Raw genomic sequence first — 16577 nt, forward strand, 5'->3', positions numbered from 1 at the left:
GACATAGCACGTAAAAGGCTGTACAAGCCACTCAAAAAGGAGCTCGCTTCAAAGGCAAGACGCGAACGTGTAGCGTATGCACAAGACCTCCTTTGACGGCTAAGGGAAGATAACCGCAAAGATCTCCCGGTTGGTACCAACCCAAAAGAAAAAACAAACATGATCATAAAGCGATGTCTTAGTCTTTCGGACTTCACCACGACGACGGCAGTGCGAAACAAATCATCGGGCAAAGCAGAAACTATGATATTGTAAAAGGTGTTAGCCAGTAGTTTTCCCACGTTTACACTGCTGCTATCAAAACTGTGTTGGTACAATGACCTGTAGTAGCCGCAAAGAATGACAGAAAAATTCTTGATGCGGAATCAAAACCGAACACCCTTGGAAAATATCGGTGCGCATAATTCGAGTAAAAAAAAAGGCACTCCTTAATTGGCAATATTTATTCAAGGTACAAAAAACGGGTATCACATGCACACCGCTTGTTGTTGATCGAGCATTTGATCGACCATCGAGCCTCAAGGGAAACCGACCCTGGTAAGGGAGGACACCCCTCGTGCTGTCAGTCCACATCCTTGGGATGTCAATTTATAGCAGAATTTGGCTGTGGTAATCCATCCTTGTATAAATCTTGCCAACCTTGTATAAACAGGATTATAAAATAAAGTGGACCAGCAACCAAAATTTTAGCCACTCGTCCCGTCATCTTCGCCGCCTTCACTATCATCACTGCATATCAAATATTCAGAACCATAAAAAAAATTGAGGCAACCAACTTAGGTGAGTAACATCATCGTAAAAAAAGCGACAACATGGTACATGGATAATTAGATTGTACTTCATATGAACTAAACAAGAGACCAAAACAATTGTGAAGGCGTGCCAATGTACTAAAGAGTTCACTTGTAAGTTGCCAAGAAAGAGAAAACCCTGCGACTTTTCATCCGTAAAATATATGGATGCAGTGTCTACTTCCCACCTTATTTTTCCACTAATACAAAAGTCAATAAAAAGAGGAATTCACTGAGAAGGAAAAGGCCATAAATGCAAATACTCTCAATGGAACACATAAGCATGACTGTCCTAATGACTTTTAGCATGGTGAAGCAAGTTCTCTATGTGCCTGTTACATCAAAAAGCCGTTCCTCATGGGACGAATGCAATGTGGTTAATTAGAATATACTATTTGATAATGTACACATTCAAGGGCGGCCATTTTCATAGATCTTTACTGAAACCACCGAAGGAAAAAATAGCAACAAAATATTTAAGCCCAGTTGAAGTCATAAATGAGATAGCAATGACATGCCACTCTTAAAAAAAGATATTACCTCTGTTCAGGTAACTTGGATATCCTTCTAGCGTCTAGACCAGTGATGTATTTTTGTGCTGCCTGAACATTTTCAGCACCTGTATAGGAGAGTGCCGCGTTAGAAGAAGTGGTGCTAGATCAATTTCTGGAAGTCAGAAAGGGAGGACATATTGAACTAATGCACATCATATTAATGGGAGATTATTTCAAAACAGAAAAGAGAGGAAAAAGAAATTACTCTTCGTCAATTGGAAAGTGTGTAGACAACATCTCTCTGTAGCAACTCTCACTGGCATACTGGCATCCTTTAAACATTCCGCGAGTGCAGGGCCAACAATTGAAAGATTGGCCAATAATATTGTGGGATTGACCTGTAATAAAGATGAGTCCTGAGAGCACATATAACTTTGCAGTACACAAGAGATAGGTACTCAATGGAAAACTGTACGTACCTTTGCAACAGATTTTAGAGACGATAACGCCCTTCTTCGAACTTCGCTGGAATCATCGTGCAGAGCAGATACAATGAACAACATAATATCTGAATGCGCACTGGTGTTACTAGGATCAGTTCGACTTTGATGGAGTAGTAGTCTTCCCATGGCTTTGGTTGAGGTTTCACGAATAGGAAACTAAGAGAGAGAAAGTTTGTCAGAGATTTGTACGAGTAAAATATCAAAAAGATAAGTTTAGATTCTGCAGAATGAAACCACCTTCTCATCAGTTAAACCGCCTTTAAGTAAGTCAACAGTAGGCAGGAATGATGGCAATCCACAGACAGTCGAAGGATTATGCCGGAGCATTGATGCTATCGTAAGCACTGATCCATGCCTTGCGGACCAGCTTGAAGAAGAACCCAATGTCAGGAGTTCTTCAATAAGATCATTCAGCTGGGCATCTTCCATGTACTATATTATCAACATCAAAAGGATGAATGGTCAGTTGTCACCAAATATGACTAAAACCAAGGCAAGTCCATCCATGCATTATAGAAATGTTGACTCTGAAAAGCAGTGATGTGATTAACCAAATATGAACAGATATCCCAATAACAACTCCATGGGCAAGTTCTACAGTTTGTCTCATTCTTAAAGATAACAAGACACAGCATGGAGGACATAAAAGCAAAAAAAAAAAAAGGCCTGGTGTACTTATGAGAGACCTGAGATATGATGCCCAATATGTCTGCAGCAGATATTCGAACTTGATCATCATCGTGATGAATCATATCTTTTAGGAGCACGTACACCCGATTTTTGACAGCACTGCTCACATTCATTCCAGCATACTTCACCACCCCTTTTAAAGCAGTCAAATTGGCCTCCCTAATTCCAGCATCCGAAGCCTGAGGGCAGTCCAGATTCAATCTGTTACATAATAGTCTTTCCAGGACATTGTGCATCAAGAAAGACAACAAGCATTACCTGCAAGTTGGACAACAGGTCACTGACTAAGGGGTCAATCCTGGGACTGAGAGCACTGAGCTTTCCAAGGGCAAGGGCAGCACTTGAGCGGACACTCCTGATTAATTTGAACATGCATCAACATGGACAGCATTGACAAGTATAGAATGCAAAAGCAAGATCCACAACAAGAGGGAGAGGAATGTTCACATTAACAAGTATAAAATGCAAAAGCAAGATCCACAACAAGAGGGAGTGGAACGTTCCTCCAAAACAAAGGCATTCCCTGCAAGAATAACATACAATGTATTGCCCCTACCTTGTATTGTCCTGGAGACATTTGACAAAAGTCGTCTGCAGCTGAGGAAGAAAAGGCTTCAGAGCCAATCCTCCCTTTCTTAGTATGATGCTTAGAGTGGATAATATTGCACTCTTCACTTGCCAAGGAAACCGATCACCTATTATCCGGATAAGTGGTCTGCATCCACACGCAGTTTAAATGTTAGGGAAGGAAAAAGTTGAACGATTGGTAGCTCATGCAAATTAAGACATTAACCATACAAAGACGACATGCATCAATTACCGAATTAATAGTCTAATCAAAGAAGAAATAGGGTCCCAAGACAATAAGATTTATGGGGGAAAAGTAGTTACTTGAGTTGTTAAAGTCACAATCAAGAACTAAAGAATGACAAACTAAAAGGATTATTAGATTTAAAGAGCATTCTCTAGTTTCCCCAAATGACTTCACAAAAGAAAATTTATTTCAACTTTCCAAATTTTCCATAAGTTTAGCAGCATGTCTTAACAATTTCTAAAAACAAGAAGCAAAAATTTAGGCTGTAAGTACTACGAATGTAGTTCTCAATAACTACCGATTTACAAATTCCAGTCAAATTTTTTTTAAAATGAAGTCCAGTCAACTAGATCTCAGATGTTGGGATCATTTAGAGCAAGAAATCCAAGAAACCAATACCCTGTTATTTGGATTACAAACTCCTTTAGAGCCTTTTCACTTGTCACTTCAATCAGCTCTCCAAGTCCTAGTGCTGCTTGTTCTCTTAATTCGGCAGATCCACTCATTAGACCCTGTAAGGACAAAAGATGTAATAAGAGGCTGAACTTGCTGCTCAATCAAATTTGACGTATTTTGGATATAAAACAGGAGCTAATGAAACACATCAATAATATTTTTTTCAATATCCTTGGAGCCAAAAATAAGCTTCAGTACTTTCAAATGCACTATTGATTATTAAAGCTCGAGAGTTATTTTGTAAGTCTTGAGGTAAGTTCTATTATTAGCATGAGTCAGAAAACCTATAGCTGTGCCTCATAGAAAGAATGCGGTCAGCAGGACAAGGAACAAACAACATTGTACAAAACCTTATATAGACATCATGGACACACACATCAAGACTGCTGTCAACAGATGCGTGCAACCAAAACTGTCATAAAAAAGACGGTGCAAATTCCTTTGCTTTCTCATTCATTTTTTTAATAAGTTCCCGTGCCTTAACTCAGCATGTTATTATTGCGTGCAAAAAGAAATAAAATCCAGTAACACCACTGATAAAGTAACCAAAAGCTGACAATGCATATCTGACAATAAAACTCATAAAGGAAGACATAAGTATCTCAATATCCATTTTGCCATAGGCTGACATTACCGTCCTACAACCTTACTATTGCAATAACAACCACCAGGCCTGCCACTAAGTAGTGTTGATTGCATATATTCTTTTGTGTTTTTGCCATGAGTTATAATTCATCAGGACCTCTGTAAAATCTAAATATCCATCTTTCCTTATCATCTTCTTCCACGTTTGCTTAGATATTCCCTCAACCCTTTCAACCTACGTTTTCGTCCCATAATCGAATCTTCAACCTTACTACCAATCATTAAACACAACACTAGAATTCAGATGAAAGTTGGCAGTGTTAGCCATAAAATTTTTACAGATCTGTAAAAGCAAAGGATGGAAGAGTTAGAATAATCTTTCCTCGATACTGAAAAACTCTGAGGCTTAAATTTCAGACAATGAACAGCTGTAGGTTACGGAGTTTTGATTTTCAACAGCTGCATCGACATAGCAATAAAACAACATGTTACTTTACCACCTAACACGATCCGCTGTAGCTTTGGTTTCCAGTGGAATTCTCTCTCGAGGCTGTTGTTGAATTGTAAAACAAAAACAATTATAAGCAATGCCGCTACACATGGCTTGCACTGTTATGGCCCTGATATAACTACTATCAATCTCTTTCATACCTTCTACACGATTTGTCAACATCCACCAATGTCCATGTCTTTGAAGGCAAACAACATACTCAATTGTTCATCAAGCATATTGACCAAACCATAGTAGGATCATACAAGTTCTTGTGAAACTAAGCCATTAGTACTGTCAACAACATAATCCATATATATAATTTCCTAAGTTGCTAAAGAATAAGAAAAGGAAGAGCAAGACAAGGAGGGAAGGCAGTACTTGCTGAAATATTGGAAGCACTGGCTGAAGAGCTTTTGGGAGACAAAACCCAGGCACGAGAACAGGACCACCCTGAAAGTAAAAGCATGTCGAATTTCACAAAAGATCCAATCTGCAAGCCCAATAAATTAGGATAAAATACCCCACATGTATCGCTTGCTCACCTTCTTTTTCCTACGCTCTTTATCCCTGGAAGTAGATACTGCATCTCGTACCAATTTTATATACGAAGGAAGTACCTCCTTAGGAACAGAACCAACCACCCTTGACAAAGCCTCCCACGAGACCTGTTCAATGACAATAAGGAATGGAGATTACAAGTTCAAGGACCTGTTGAGAAGAAAAAATAGTTGTCATAAAACATACCACTACAGTGGCTGAATCTTGGTCACTCAGTAGAACAATCAAGGTAGATATAACGTTTGGAGCTTCATCTACCAGATACAGCTTGCTGTTCTTAAACAAGTAGCCAATAAGGTAGGAAGAACTCCTCCTAATTGATGCCTGAAGCCAGAGTCAGCAATATAGACAATGAGACAGGAGTCATGGTATAGGAACATGAGTCAAGCCTAGAAGGAACATAAAATTTTAAACAATGTACCTGACTATCAGCAACGCCCTTAAGAAGTTCTGAAAGTAAAGACTCAATGCCTTCTTCATCTATCACTAAAACCACAGTTTCCGCTGCCTCCTTTGCCACCGTTTGAACTTCCTGAAAATTGGTCGTGAAACTAAGTTTTCCCAGCATATAAATAAAGTGCAACGAAAAAAGAAAAAGATATGTCAGGGCTGAGAACATTCAGTAGAGACTATAATGAATGTACCACATCGTCACCGCCCATGGCAGAAAGTAATGCTGGAAGCACAGTGCCCAGATGAAAGTTTAAACCAGGTCCAGCAACTTCTGCTAGTGCACCCAGGGCATGTGCATTGAAGGCACTACACAAGTAAAGCTTGATTGAAGAAGCAATTATGTGATATGATGATGAAAATATCAATCAATGAGGAAGTAGGCACATACGATAGGGGGAGTTGAACCAGCTTGGGCAGTATATGAGGCAAAATGGCTGCAGTTCTTACACTGGATTTACATACACAGAAAATTAGTGCACCCAAAGTGAGAAAGAGAATGCAAACAAAGGTACCCAAATAACCCTGTAGTTTACCTTAAGATTTGTTTGAGGCCGTCCAAAGCAGTATCAGAGGACTGATCATGTTCCAATGCACGCAGAAGTGTTGGGACAATTTCATCGATTGCTTGCATTCCAGCACTCTGCAACATAGGTTTTCAAATTAATATTTTAGTAAGTTTCTACTTCACAATATGCTTTAACGAAAAGGGAGGAAAAAAACCTTGTAAAGGGTGCTAAATGCCAGGCCTGCTGCTTCCCGAACCTCAGGCATGCTGTTGAAATGAGAGCAAATTGAAGTTTTCAGTAGCAGTATATAAACCAAATAAAGGGAGATAAACAATGAGAGAAAAACTAACCTATCACAAAGTGCAGTCCGGATGGTAGGAATAAGCTCGTCCATGAAAGCCAATAACTGACTCCTACCAGCGCTGGCCATCACCTCACTCAGACCGATACACACACCCTATAAGATATTACAAAATCTGTAAGTATTCAATATGTGACACCAGGATAAACTGTTCATTCTTTATTTATTTTTCTTTTTTATTTCTTTATTCTATATATTTAATATATTTATTTATCTATCTTATATGTTTAGGTACATTCAATTACTAATCTAGTTAACATCCTTGTTTCTACATAAAATAGCTTAAATAGAATAAAATAATAGTTGATTGAGAAAATGGATTTTTTTCAATTGGAAATTCCTAATCCTAATAAAAATTATACTTATTAGAATCAGGGATCAAGTTTCATCTTAATTGGGGAAACTGTACGGCAAAAATTTTAAGACTCCCTCCCTCCCTTTAGAGAATGACCTAAAGAAAGCAAAGAACGTCCTTAGGTGAAGTCTCACTTACAAACTGATAAATTGAATGGGAAAAGTAAGAGCAAAAATCTCACTTGTCTTCTCCCAGCATTAGGGTCTTTCAGCCCCTGTGCTAAAATAGGGATAATCATAGGAAGAACTCTATCACCAAGCTTCCTGACAAGCTCACCGAGTGACCTTCCAGCAACCTACAAGGGCAACATTATTATTATAAATTGATCATATGACGTCTTCAAGAAAACACCAGCTTCAGAATGCAAGTGGAAACCTGACGCCTTTCGGAAGAAGATGATGCGAGGGAACTGATCAGAGTATTCATCAAAACTGGCATTATTTCCTTCAGCGTCTTTGGAGTATTCGCAACTATAGTCTTCCAAACATGTAAAGCAGCCTGATGAAACAGAAATATGATGCTCAATAATACAATAAATACGATACGGAGAACTCTATTTCAGCCACATAACACGCTCACTGATATATTTTGGCTTCATTACCTGACGTACGGATACGCTCACATCAGTTCGAACCATATAGAGGGCTGCAAGAACTTCATTGCGCCTGTCCTTTCCAAGAACCTCAATTATAGCACGTCCATGTGCTTCAGTACTAGAACCTTCATCGTCACTACCACCCTCAAGCAAAGCTTTTCCAGATGTTCCAGCAACCTAAATAGCAAAAAGATTAGACATATAGCATTTGGCTTTCTGAATGATACAAGACTTGTAACAGTTCCTTATGACATACTTTAAACAACAGATCACCCAATAATTCGACAGAACTTTGGCGGATACGCCAACTGTCGTTGAAGATGCCATCCTCCACAGCTGGAAGGAGTAGAGGTAAAGACCTGTAATTGGACATAGAAATTGATTGTTCAGGTTCAGAAGTCATGACAGGTTGCAAAGACTACTTTACTCATTTATCGGGAAAATAGTAAGTTGTGTACACAAATTTGAACATATATTTTGCCCATTACATAAATACTATCATACACATGCTGCGTATGCATCTACTAATGACTCAGTTAACTATTACAATGACAGAGAAAACACTACCCAACTATGCAAGTTTAATCACATAAGAGTGCTGCAATATATGAACTCCCAACTACAGAAAGATAATAATTCCACAAAGCCAAAAATTGCTACCTTTTACTATTCACCTATAATGATTCCTTCTTTGTAATATTCAAATGTCAAATGCGTTATGCATGCACGGATGCACCATATATCAGATGACTCCAGACATGTACTTGAATGACCAATCTTCACTATGTCAATGCATTTGCTTTTAATGTGAGATTGCATGTGTTTAAGCATACGATCAGTCTTAAAAGCATCAAGACACAAGATTGCATACGTAGTTGCATAGTGTTCCACTAAAACATGCCCAGCACCCAGTGCCGCATCTCGTACAGATTCATTCTCATCTGCTAGACCTGTAAGAGTATGGAACAATATTATTTCAGAGATATTCTACGCAAGTATTTTTTTGGCATGAGATGTCTATCCGTAAAAGAGAAAGGACAAGTACCATCTAATATTGCAGGCAACACTTGCGGCAGATAGTTCTGAAATTGGACACCCAAAGACCGGGGGAAGTACTGCAAATGATATCCATAGGAAACACATCAACATAATGAATATAATAATGATTGATATAGCACATGCACACCTGTTTTCCAATTTCCAAAATAGTACACATGCAGATAACTGTACACCCGTGGACATTATGTAATAGTGGCAGATAGACAAAATCAGCAAAAAGCAAAAAAATAAAAAGAAATAAACTCATGGGTGAGTAACTTGATCAAGAACTTCAGGAGTCGTCTCCAAATTCAGAAAGAAAATAATATGTTGTTCAATTTTTTCACCTTAAATAGTGTCAAATACCCATCCCGGACAGATGCCTTCTGGTGAGAACAATTACGGATTATGTCAGGAAGTAAGGTCTCAAAATATGCCATACCAAGAGCAGCCAAAACCTGGATGTACCACAAACCAAATGTCAGCTATAAACTACACAGCTCTGAAAGAGTATAGATCTATACTCACAATGAAACAGTATGATGCTTCAGTTGACAAATGATGATAAATTAGGAAAAATGGGATTTTATATCCTGACAAGTCCAGGAAAGAGAGTTGCCAACTTGCGAAGAATTTATTTTACACAATCATTAAATTTTAAATTGAAGCTTACAAGCATCAAGCTCTAATGTACTTCATAGAGAGTAAGAAGGCATATGCATACAACACGCAAGAGAACAGTCGTCATAGAGTACTTGCAGTAGCAAAACAATGAACTGTAAATGTCGGCTCAGCGACGTAGCTTTAATTAAAAAGCAAATACTGCTTGGAGGTCTACATTAACACAATGGTTCCCATACAACATGTTGGCACAATGGACATGAACAGAACCATTTGAAAAAACAAATTAAACTTTCACACAGATTAAACAGATTGTCTTAGGAACAGAGGTTTGAGTTTTCGACAGAAAAGGCTAGGGTAACAATGATTGTCTTGCTCAGATTGTAACTAGTACAGACCAAACACCCTACAAAGTACGAGTTTGACACAACATGAAATATCTAGCAGCACATTAATTAAATTCAAACATGTCTTCTAAATATCTAAGTTACGTAGACTGACGTAAGACATTGCTTTCTTCTATAAGTAATTGTAAAACTTGATTAATGAGTTGCAACAACCCTGATGTAAGACATTGCTTTCTTCTATAAGTAATTGTAAAACTTGATTAATGAGCTGCAACAACCCTGCAATTCCAATAGTAGCAACAAACAAAGGACAAAGTGCATATGCTTAAAAATGGCTAAAGTAATTAGGAGTGTGTGTGTGTGTGTGTGCAGGGAGAGAGAGAGAGAGAGAGAGAGAGAGAGAGAGAGAGAATCATATTGGGCAAAAAAAAGACCTCAGTCAATCCTTGGGCAGCTCCAGAACGCTCAACATTGCTACCATCGGATTTAAGAGTATCAAGAAGCCATGGAACAAGATCAGGGAAATTCTCTTCTCCCATTCCTCTGATGAGAGATCCAAGGGCCCTTGCTGCAACAGACCGTACTTCGGGAATTGGATCCACAAGAACCTAAATTTTAATGATGCCATATACATCAGGTACTTCAAGATCTCAAACTCAACAATAAGAGCAACCATGAAGATACCTTTTTGACTTCAGGAAGAAGTAAGCCTATATAAGGGATCATATCCTTTGGTTCGGTAACTAATGAACACATATTGCCAACAATTTGTGCAGCTTTCTTCTTCGTTTCAGCGCTCCTTTCTCTTAAACCTCTATGTACTATTGGCACCAACAGAGCAAGTGAAGGGGCATCAATTGAATTTACGAAAGTTGTCTGCATCAATTCATCAGCATTCAAATATGAGTAAGAAAACAACAAAACCAACAAGACCTCAAGTATAGAATATAATGCCACAAGACTTACTTGGAGAAGAATATCAAGGGAGTATTTGGTATGGTCATTTGGGTCTGTAAGACCCATCAGAAGAGTAGGCACAAGTGAAGATATTTCCGGATTTTTTATCACACTACCCACCTGAAAGAGAAGAAAGATTAGCCATATTAATAGGCATCAACTGAGCTTCAACTACAAAGGTAGCGCTGGTTATAACCTGCTGAAGAGCCATTTGCCCTGCGGACTGAACTTTTGGGTGCGTATCCGTCAATACCTGCAAATGGAAAGATGAGATGAATACTTTTCTACCTTCCCAAGAGAATATCAGCCATTATGTTTTCTGGTATTTACTTCAGTCAGTTTAGGCACGATCTTGGGAAGGCACTGAGAAAGTTGTTGAGGAGCACAGAAAGCCATAGCACCGAGAAGTTGTACGCTACTTTGCTTAGTTCGCCAAGCTTTGTCTTCCAAACCCTGAAAAAGCAAAATATGCCGATAAAGTGGCTTGATACATAATAATACCAGCAGCAGAAATCCAATACGAAAAATACTTTTATTCAACAAAAGGAAACACTTCTGTTATTACATCTTAGACAGTACAGCTAAATGAATTGAAGCCACATGGACCCATGGTTCAGGCCACTCTACCAAGGAATTGCCCACCGCACTAGATTACATGTGCATAAAAGAGGAACAAAATGTGGAACTTGAGAACAATTAAGGCTGTAAGAGATATCCTTTGATTTTAATATATTAGAATAGGGAAAAAACCACCAAAAACCCCAAACTTTGCCATCCGTGACACATTTACCCCGAACTTTTTTTTGTGACACCAAAAACCCCGAACTTTGCTTTTTGTGACACATTTACCCCAATGTATTTAGTCCATGGGCATTTTCGTCTTTTCTGCTTTTTCTTTTTTTTTTTCTTTTTTTTTTCCTTTCCGGCGAGGGGGGGGCCTCGCCGGCGTCGGCCTCGCCGGCGTCGGCCTCGCCGGATCCGGCGAGGGGGGCCCTCGCCGGCGTCGAGCGAGGGCGGCCCTCGCCGGCGTCGGGCGAGGTTCGCCCTTTCCTGGGCGAGCGAGGGCGGCCCTCGCCCGACTCAGGCGGAGGTCGACCCTCGCCGGCGCCGAGCGAGGGCGGCCCTCGCGATCCGGCGCGGGAGGCCCTCGCCCGACTCGAGCGAGGTCGACCTCGCCCGACGCCGGCGAGGGTCAACCTCGCTCGAGCCGGGCGAGGCGGCCTCGCTCGCCCAGGCGAGGGCGACCCTCGCCGACGCCGGCGAGGGTCGCCTCGCCTGGGCGAGCGAGGGCCGCCCTCGCTGCTCGAGCGAGGTTGACCCTCGCCGGCGTCGGCGAGGGTCGACCTCGCCCGAGTCGGGCGAGGGCCTCCTCGCCGGATCTGGCGAGGGCCGCCCTCGCTCGACGCCGGCGAGGGCCCCCCTCGCCGGATCCGGCGAGGCCGACGCCGGCGAGGCCCCCCCTCGCCGGAAAGGAAAAAAAAATGAAAAAAAAAAGAAAAAGCAGAAAAGACGAAAATGCCCATGGACTAAATACATTGGGGTAAATGTGTCACAAAAAGCAAAGTTCGGGGTTTTTGGTGTCACAAAAAAAAGTTCGGGGTAAATGTGTCACAGATGGCAAAGTTTGGGGTTTTTGGTGGTTTTTTCCCATTAGAATATTTCTTGATCTATATCTATGATATCATACTACATAATTGAACTAAACCAGGGCATACATAAGAATTCTATACACATAAAGGAAGTATAAAGAAATTAATCAAAAGAAACACCTTTAGAAGAGATGGAAGAACCAATTTAACCCCCTGAGCAGTGAGTTGAGACATCATTGCACGAGCAGCACATTCAGCAGCTTCACGAACTGCCACAACTTGATCAGAAAAAGATACCAACAGTAAGGGCAGCATCTGTATTACATACCTATACCAACAGCGCAAGAAAACATATGGGACACATGGTTAGAGAATGCAAGAAAGAATAATATGACAAAAACAACACATAAGGGATTTTGTTCATACGGTTCAAATAATTTTCCGAGCTTCTCACAAAGACACTCAAATGCCATGAGTGCTCCTTCACGGCATTTCGCTGAGTTCCTAAAGCATTTAAGAAGATAATGGCAACGAAATTTTGTTAAAAGATTCAGCATACACAACAGAAAAAATCTTGGTTAAGTAACCAGATGTCTACTGATCAATATGGAATGTGACCACGTGCACATGCACAATCAGACTAAAGGGAGTGGGAGTTTAAGGGACAAGGCCCACAAAGAGAATTAAATATGGCAGTGGAGATATGACATCCGTACAGGAAAAAAAATACTAAAATAAAATAAAGAATGGTCAGGATTGAACGATGAAAAACTTGACCCTCATTTGTACCTTGATTTACAAGCTAAGTATGAGTTAATAAAGAGACTGGGTCCCATATCGAAAAATAAAGAGGCTTAACTGGACAAAATAGGACGTATGAAAAAAAATAGACAGGCAAAAACAGGGGAAGCAATATGAACAAGATGACTACAGCAAGCTGTCTTCTATATAATGTAGAGATTTATTATTGATAACAGCAGAAGAAAGCCTAGTGAAATCACCTAGTTGTACATCAGATCAGTGTAATAAATGATTTCCATTGGAATGTTGCCTCTGAAATCCGTTTGAGATTTCTTAATAGGATAGATTTTTGTCGTGGCTCAGAACGACATATAATATTAAACAAAGATAATTACAGATTGCACCATGGAATGTGCAATTTCTCATTATCTGATACTTCTCTAGCCGACACATTTGCAAATAGTGAAGAGATGTCTTCTCTTTGACCAGTAAAGTAAGAAAACGAAGTAGTTTACTTAGAGCTGCTGAGAACCAACCTATCTACAAGAGCTACTCGCAGCGAAGCCACAATCCCATACTTCTTCAAGCAAGATAACCCAAATCCCTTAACGGCACCAGCAAGTCCAAAAGCTGCCCCACGGCGTTCCCCATATTTATCACTCTTTAGGAGCTGATCCAACAGTCTAGAGAGCAGCACTTGTGCGTCATCCTGTCAATTTTACATGGTTAAACTATAATATAAGAGGACCAGGAAAATTAATACTGAAAAGATTTACAACAATATCTTTGATCTTCAAACATTTCCTCTGATAACGAGAAAAGAAGGGCAACCCTTGCATTCAAATCATACCTATTACCCACCAACAAATGCACTTATAGACAAATCAGTTTTACAAACAGAGATATAATTTTTTTTAATAATAAAAAATTCAAAGAAAGAATCATTATGCCAAATACATCAACTACAACAACTTAGATGATGATCTATCACATTGCCATCAACTCATACTCATTGGTAAAAAGTGAATCACTACCAAGGTTAGATCTATCACATTTCGTCTAATGGAACATTACCCGGTCTACCCTCCCATGTCAACTAATCTTTGGATCTTGCAATATTATATATTCATTATACAGTTCTCTATCAGTTTTATACTACATACCACAAACAGCATAGGATTAATTTCTCTTCCATACCAAGGTTAGAGGTAGAATCACTGGAAGCATATGCTACTTGAAAATAAAACAAAATAACAGTAGATGCAGGGCTTCCGCCTGTTAGCACAGGAATCATCTCAAAGTACAATACTGGATCACTTGGCTAATAAGTTTTCAGATTTTACCAGAAGCTTTTGTGAAGCATTCTCTTAATGACATTTTGCCTCCCAATTTGTTTTCAAAATCGCATTTGAGAAGAAGTTGTCAAATTAAATAATCATTTGCAGAACTTCTGCTCCCATTTGGTTGACAACAAATTAAACACTATAATTCCTCACTGATTCGCTAATATGAAGAACACATTTCACAGGTCTCCATCCTTCACGGAAATTCTTCAGTCAGTTTAGAATTTCTAAGACAGCAATGGTAACAATTCTTTTGGCTGAAAATGAAATGAAAAACTAACTTCCATGGAATATGTACACAATTGTTTTTGCCTACTTTAAGTCCAAGACAATGTACAATCTAATTTTCCCTCGGGCATCTTACCAATAGCTAAAAGCCTTTTTGAAATATAATAAGAAAAACCGCTTTATATTTCAATTTTGAATTAAGAATATAGTGTCACTTGGAAAATCTTTTCAATTTGTCATCCTACACAGTCTTCATCATGCTTGTCATCTAAAGATATTAGAATAGTTAAGTTGCTTTTCACCTGTTTGTTTCTTGAAAATAGTTTAAAACCTATGCAAGAAAGAACTGCTATACGAAGCGACGTTCAAATAGAAAATGATAGAAATTTTTAGTATAGTGAAACCAATTTACAAATCACAATTTACCAAGTTCACATACATTAGTGAAAACAATCAAACTTTGGTTTTATCCTTGTTTATAACACACGGATTGGAAAAGAAAAAAGAAAAACATAGAAATGCGATAGTATTCCTTTCAGTCAGAATTGTTTATTACTATGGACCTCAAAATAACTGAAGTCTACATCATGGAAAATAAACTAAAACGCTTAGCAAAGAAGAATCGCCACTTATTAAAAGATGTTGCAAGAGTCACTACTTATTAACAGATGCAGCAGGAAAACAAAAACAGTCATGTAATCAGCGTAGAATGGTTTGAAAACCAATAAATCAAGTTCCTCTGTAACATCCAACAGACCCAAAAAGTTACTTAAGATATTATTAGACATGAGACCCTTTTTTGTCAGCTATGGAAACTTTTCTATTGTTCCCCAGAAAATCATCCCAGGACGTCATCCCTAACACTTGCTGCCCCATCTATGATACCTGAAAATGTGTTTTAAAGAAACCTAAAACCGATAAAGTAGACCCAACCAAACCAATAAGTTTGGTTTATTGGTTTGGTTTTGGTTTATAACTTAGGAAACCGACAATACCGAACCAAACAGATAAGTATAATAAATATATTTATTTCCTTCTGACTATTAAATTTTGTAGACTTAACCCAACCAAATAAGTTCTTCCTATCATGATTGCTCTATACTATTATATGAAGGATTTTTACTTCTCTCGTTGGCCATTATCAATTGATTATTAATCTCAAATAAGATTTACGAAAGAGTATTCTGCGATTTTTTGTGTTCTTCCATTAGTTAAATTATATTTTTCTTTGTACGTTACTAACAATTAATTTGATTTAATTGTGAATATAATCCTTATTCAAATAAAGTGTGTAGAAATAGGTGCTTCTTGTTTTAATTTACATTGCATGTTGAAGTTAGATAGTCTAAGTATGTATTAAACTTCATACTTCTAAATTGGCTTGATGGCAATGGTTTGGAACCAAACCAAATTGATAACAAACCTAAGTTATTGACTTGGATTGAGCTGTAACTTTATTTATTTGGTTTGGATTTGGATTGAGTTTATCCCATATCAATAAGTTCGGTTTGGGTTGAAAATACCTCCAAACCGAACCATGAACACCCTAGTGGAAATAAGCAAAAACCGAAGAGCTCTCTTACAAGACAAACCATAATCTAAATAGAAAGAGCAACAAAAACTCCAGCCAATTAGACACGATGACATACTTGCTTTGATTGCATTAAAGGAGATAGACAGCTTGCGACTGCACGTTGTACAGCTTCAGATGGTGTATTTAACACATCCAACAATTTCTCCACGACCGTGTGAACTTTGGGATCATCCTGTTCCAAAAATTTCATGCATCAACAATAACAAAAATTTAAGGAAGTAAAGAGGATGGAAAAGCAGGTAATTTTAACCTTCGCCAGGTGTTTCGCTAAGGCTCCAGTGAAAATAACAACACCTTCCCGGACCAAATCATACTTTTCCTCATCAGATGCCTACATAAGAAACAAAAACAGCTAACAGACCTCATTGAATGTTCAAAAGAAGAACTGATAGTAGCAACTTTCAGTAGTTCCATTTGTAAGAGTATCAAATCTGGTACCCAACAAAAACAAATCCAGATTTTTTA

General features: G+C 38.8%; 1 protein-coding gene across 2 annotated transcripts in view; it reads right to left on the reverse strand.

The window, feature by feature from the left end:
* Nucleotides 1-227: 227 nt before the first annotated feature.
* LOC115694382 (protein ILITYHIA) overlaps nucleotides 228-16577 on the reverse strand; it is a 30753-nt gene continuing 14403 nt past the window's right edge. For both annotated transcript variants that reach the window (XM_056312158.1, XM_056312156.1), the window contains exons 26-60: nucleotides 16363-16443; nucleotides 16168-16284; nucleotides 13484-13656; nucleotides 12633-12710; nucleotides 12387-12534; nucleotides 10948-11070; nucleotides 10814-10870; nucleotides 10627-10737; nucleotides 10345-10536; nucleotides 10095-10268; nucleotides 9040-9150; nucleotides 8700-8769; nucleotides 8526-8604; nucleotides 7911-8013; nucleotides 7661-7831; nucleotides 7435-7557; nucleotides 7241-7354; nucleotides 6694-6800; nucleotides 6558-6609; nucleotides 6371-6477; nucleotides 6226-6285; nucleotides 6029-6143; nucleotides 5806-5916; nucleotides 5571-5708; nucleotides 5369-5491; nucleotides 5205-5276; nucleotides 3692-3804; nucleotides 3035-3193; nucleotides 2737-2833; nucleotides 2475-2657; nucleotides 2026-2220; nucleotides 1765-1944; nucleotides 1551-1683; nucleotides 1332-1410; nucleotides 228-729 (exon numbers count right to left, since the gene is read on the reverse strand). In XM_056312158.1, the coding sequence (XP_056168133.1) occupies nucleotides 687-729; nucleotides 1332-1410; nucleotides 1551-1683; nucleotides 1765-1944; nucleotides 2026-2220; nucleotides 2475-2657; nucleotides 2737-2833; nucleotides 3035-3193; nucleotides 3692-3804; nucleotides 5205-5276; nucleotides 5369-5491; nucleotides 5571-5708; nucleotides 5806-5916; nucleotides 6029-6143; nucleotides 6226-6285; nucleotides 6371-6477; nucleotides 6558-6609; nucleotides 6694-6800; nucleotides 7241-7354; nucleotides 7435-7557; nucleotides 7661-7831; nucleotides 7911-8013; nucleotides 8526-8604; nucleotides 8700-8769; nucleotides 9040-9150; nucleotides 10095-10268; nucleotides 10345-10536; nucleotides 10627-10737; nucleotides 10814-10870; nucleotides 10948-11070; nucleotides 12387-12534; nucleotides 12633-12710; nucleotides 13484-13656; nucleotides 16168-16284; nucleotides 16363-16443 (4092 nt within the window). In that variant the 3' untranslated portion in view covers nucleotides 228-686. The remainder of the gene's footprint in view (nucleotides 730-1331; nucleotides 1411-1550; nucleotides 1684-1764; nucleotides 1945-2025; nucleotides 2221-2474; nucleotides 2658-2736; nucleotides 2834-3034; nucleotides 3194-3691; nucleotides 3805-5204; nucleotides 5277-5368; nucleotides 5492-5570; nucleotides 5709-5805; nucleotides 5917-6028; nucleotides 6144-6225; nucleotides 6286-6370; nucleotides 6478-6557; nucleotides 6610-6693; nucleotides 6801-7240; nucleotides 7355-7434; nucleotides 7558-7660; nucleotides 7832-7910; nucleotides 8014-8525; nucleotides 8605-8699; nucleotides 8770-9039; nucleotides 9151-10094; nucleotides 10269-10344; nucleotides 10537-10626; nucleotides 10738-10813; nucleotides 10871-10947; nucleotides 11071-12386; nucleotides 12535-12632; nucleotides 12711-13483; nucleotides 13657-16167; nucleotides 16285-16362; nucleotides 16444-16577) is intronic.

The sequence above is a fragment of the Syzygium oleosum genome, unplaced genomic scaffold (genome assembly GCF_021117445.2).
Source record: "Syzygium oleosum isolate NSW1041296 unplaced genomic scaffold, Sole_v2.1 Sole_v2.06, whole genome shotgun sequence".
NCBI lineage: Eukaryota > Viridiplantae > Streptophyta > Magnoliopsida > Myrtales > Myrtaceae > Syzygium > Syzygium oleosum.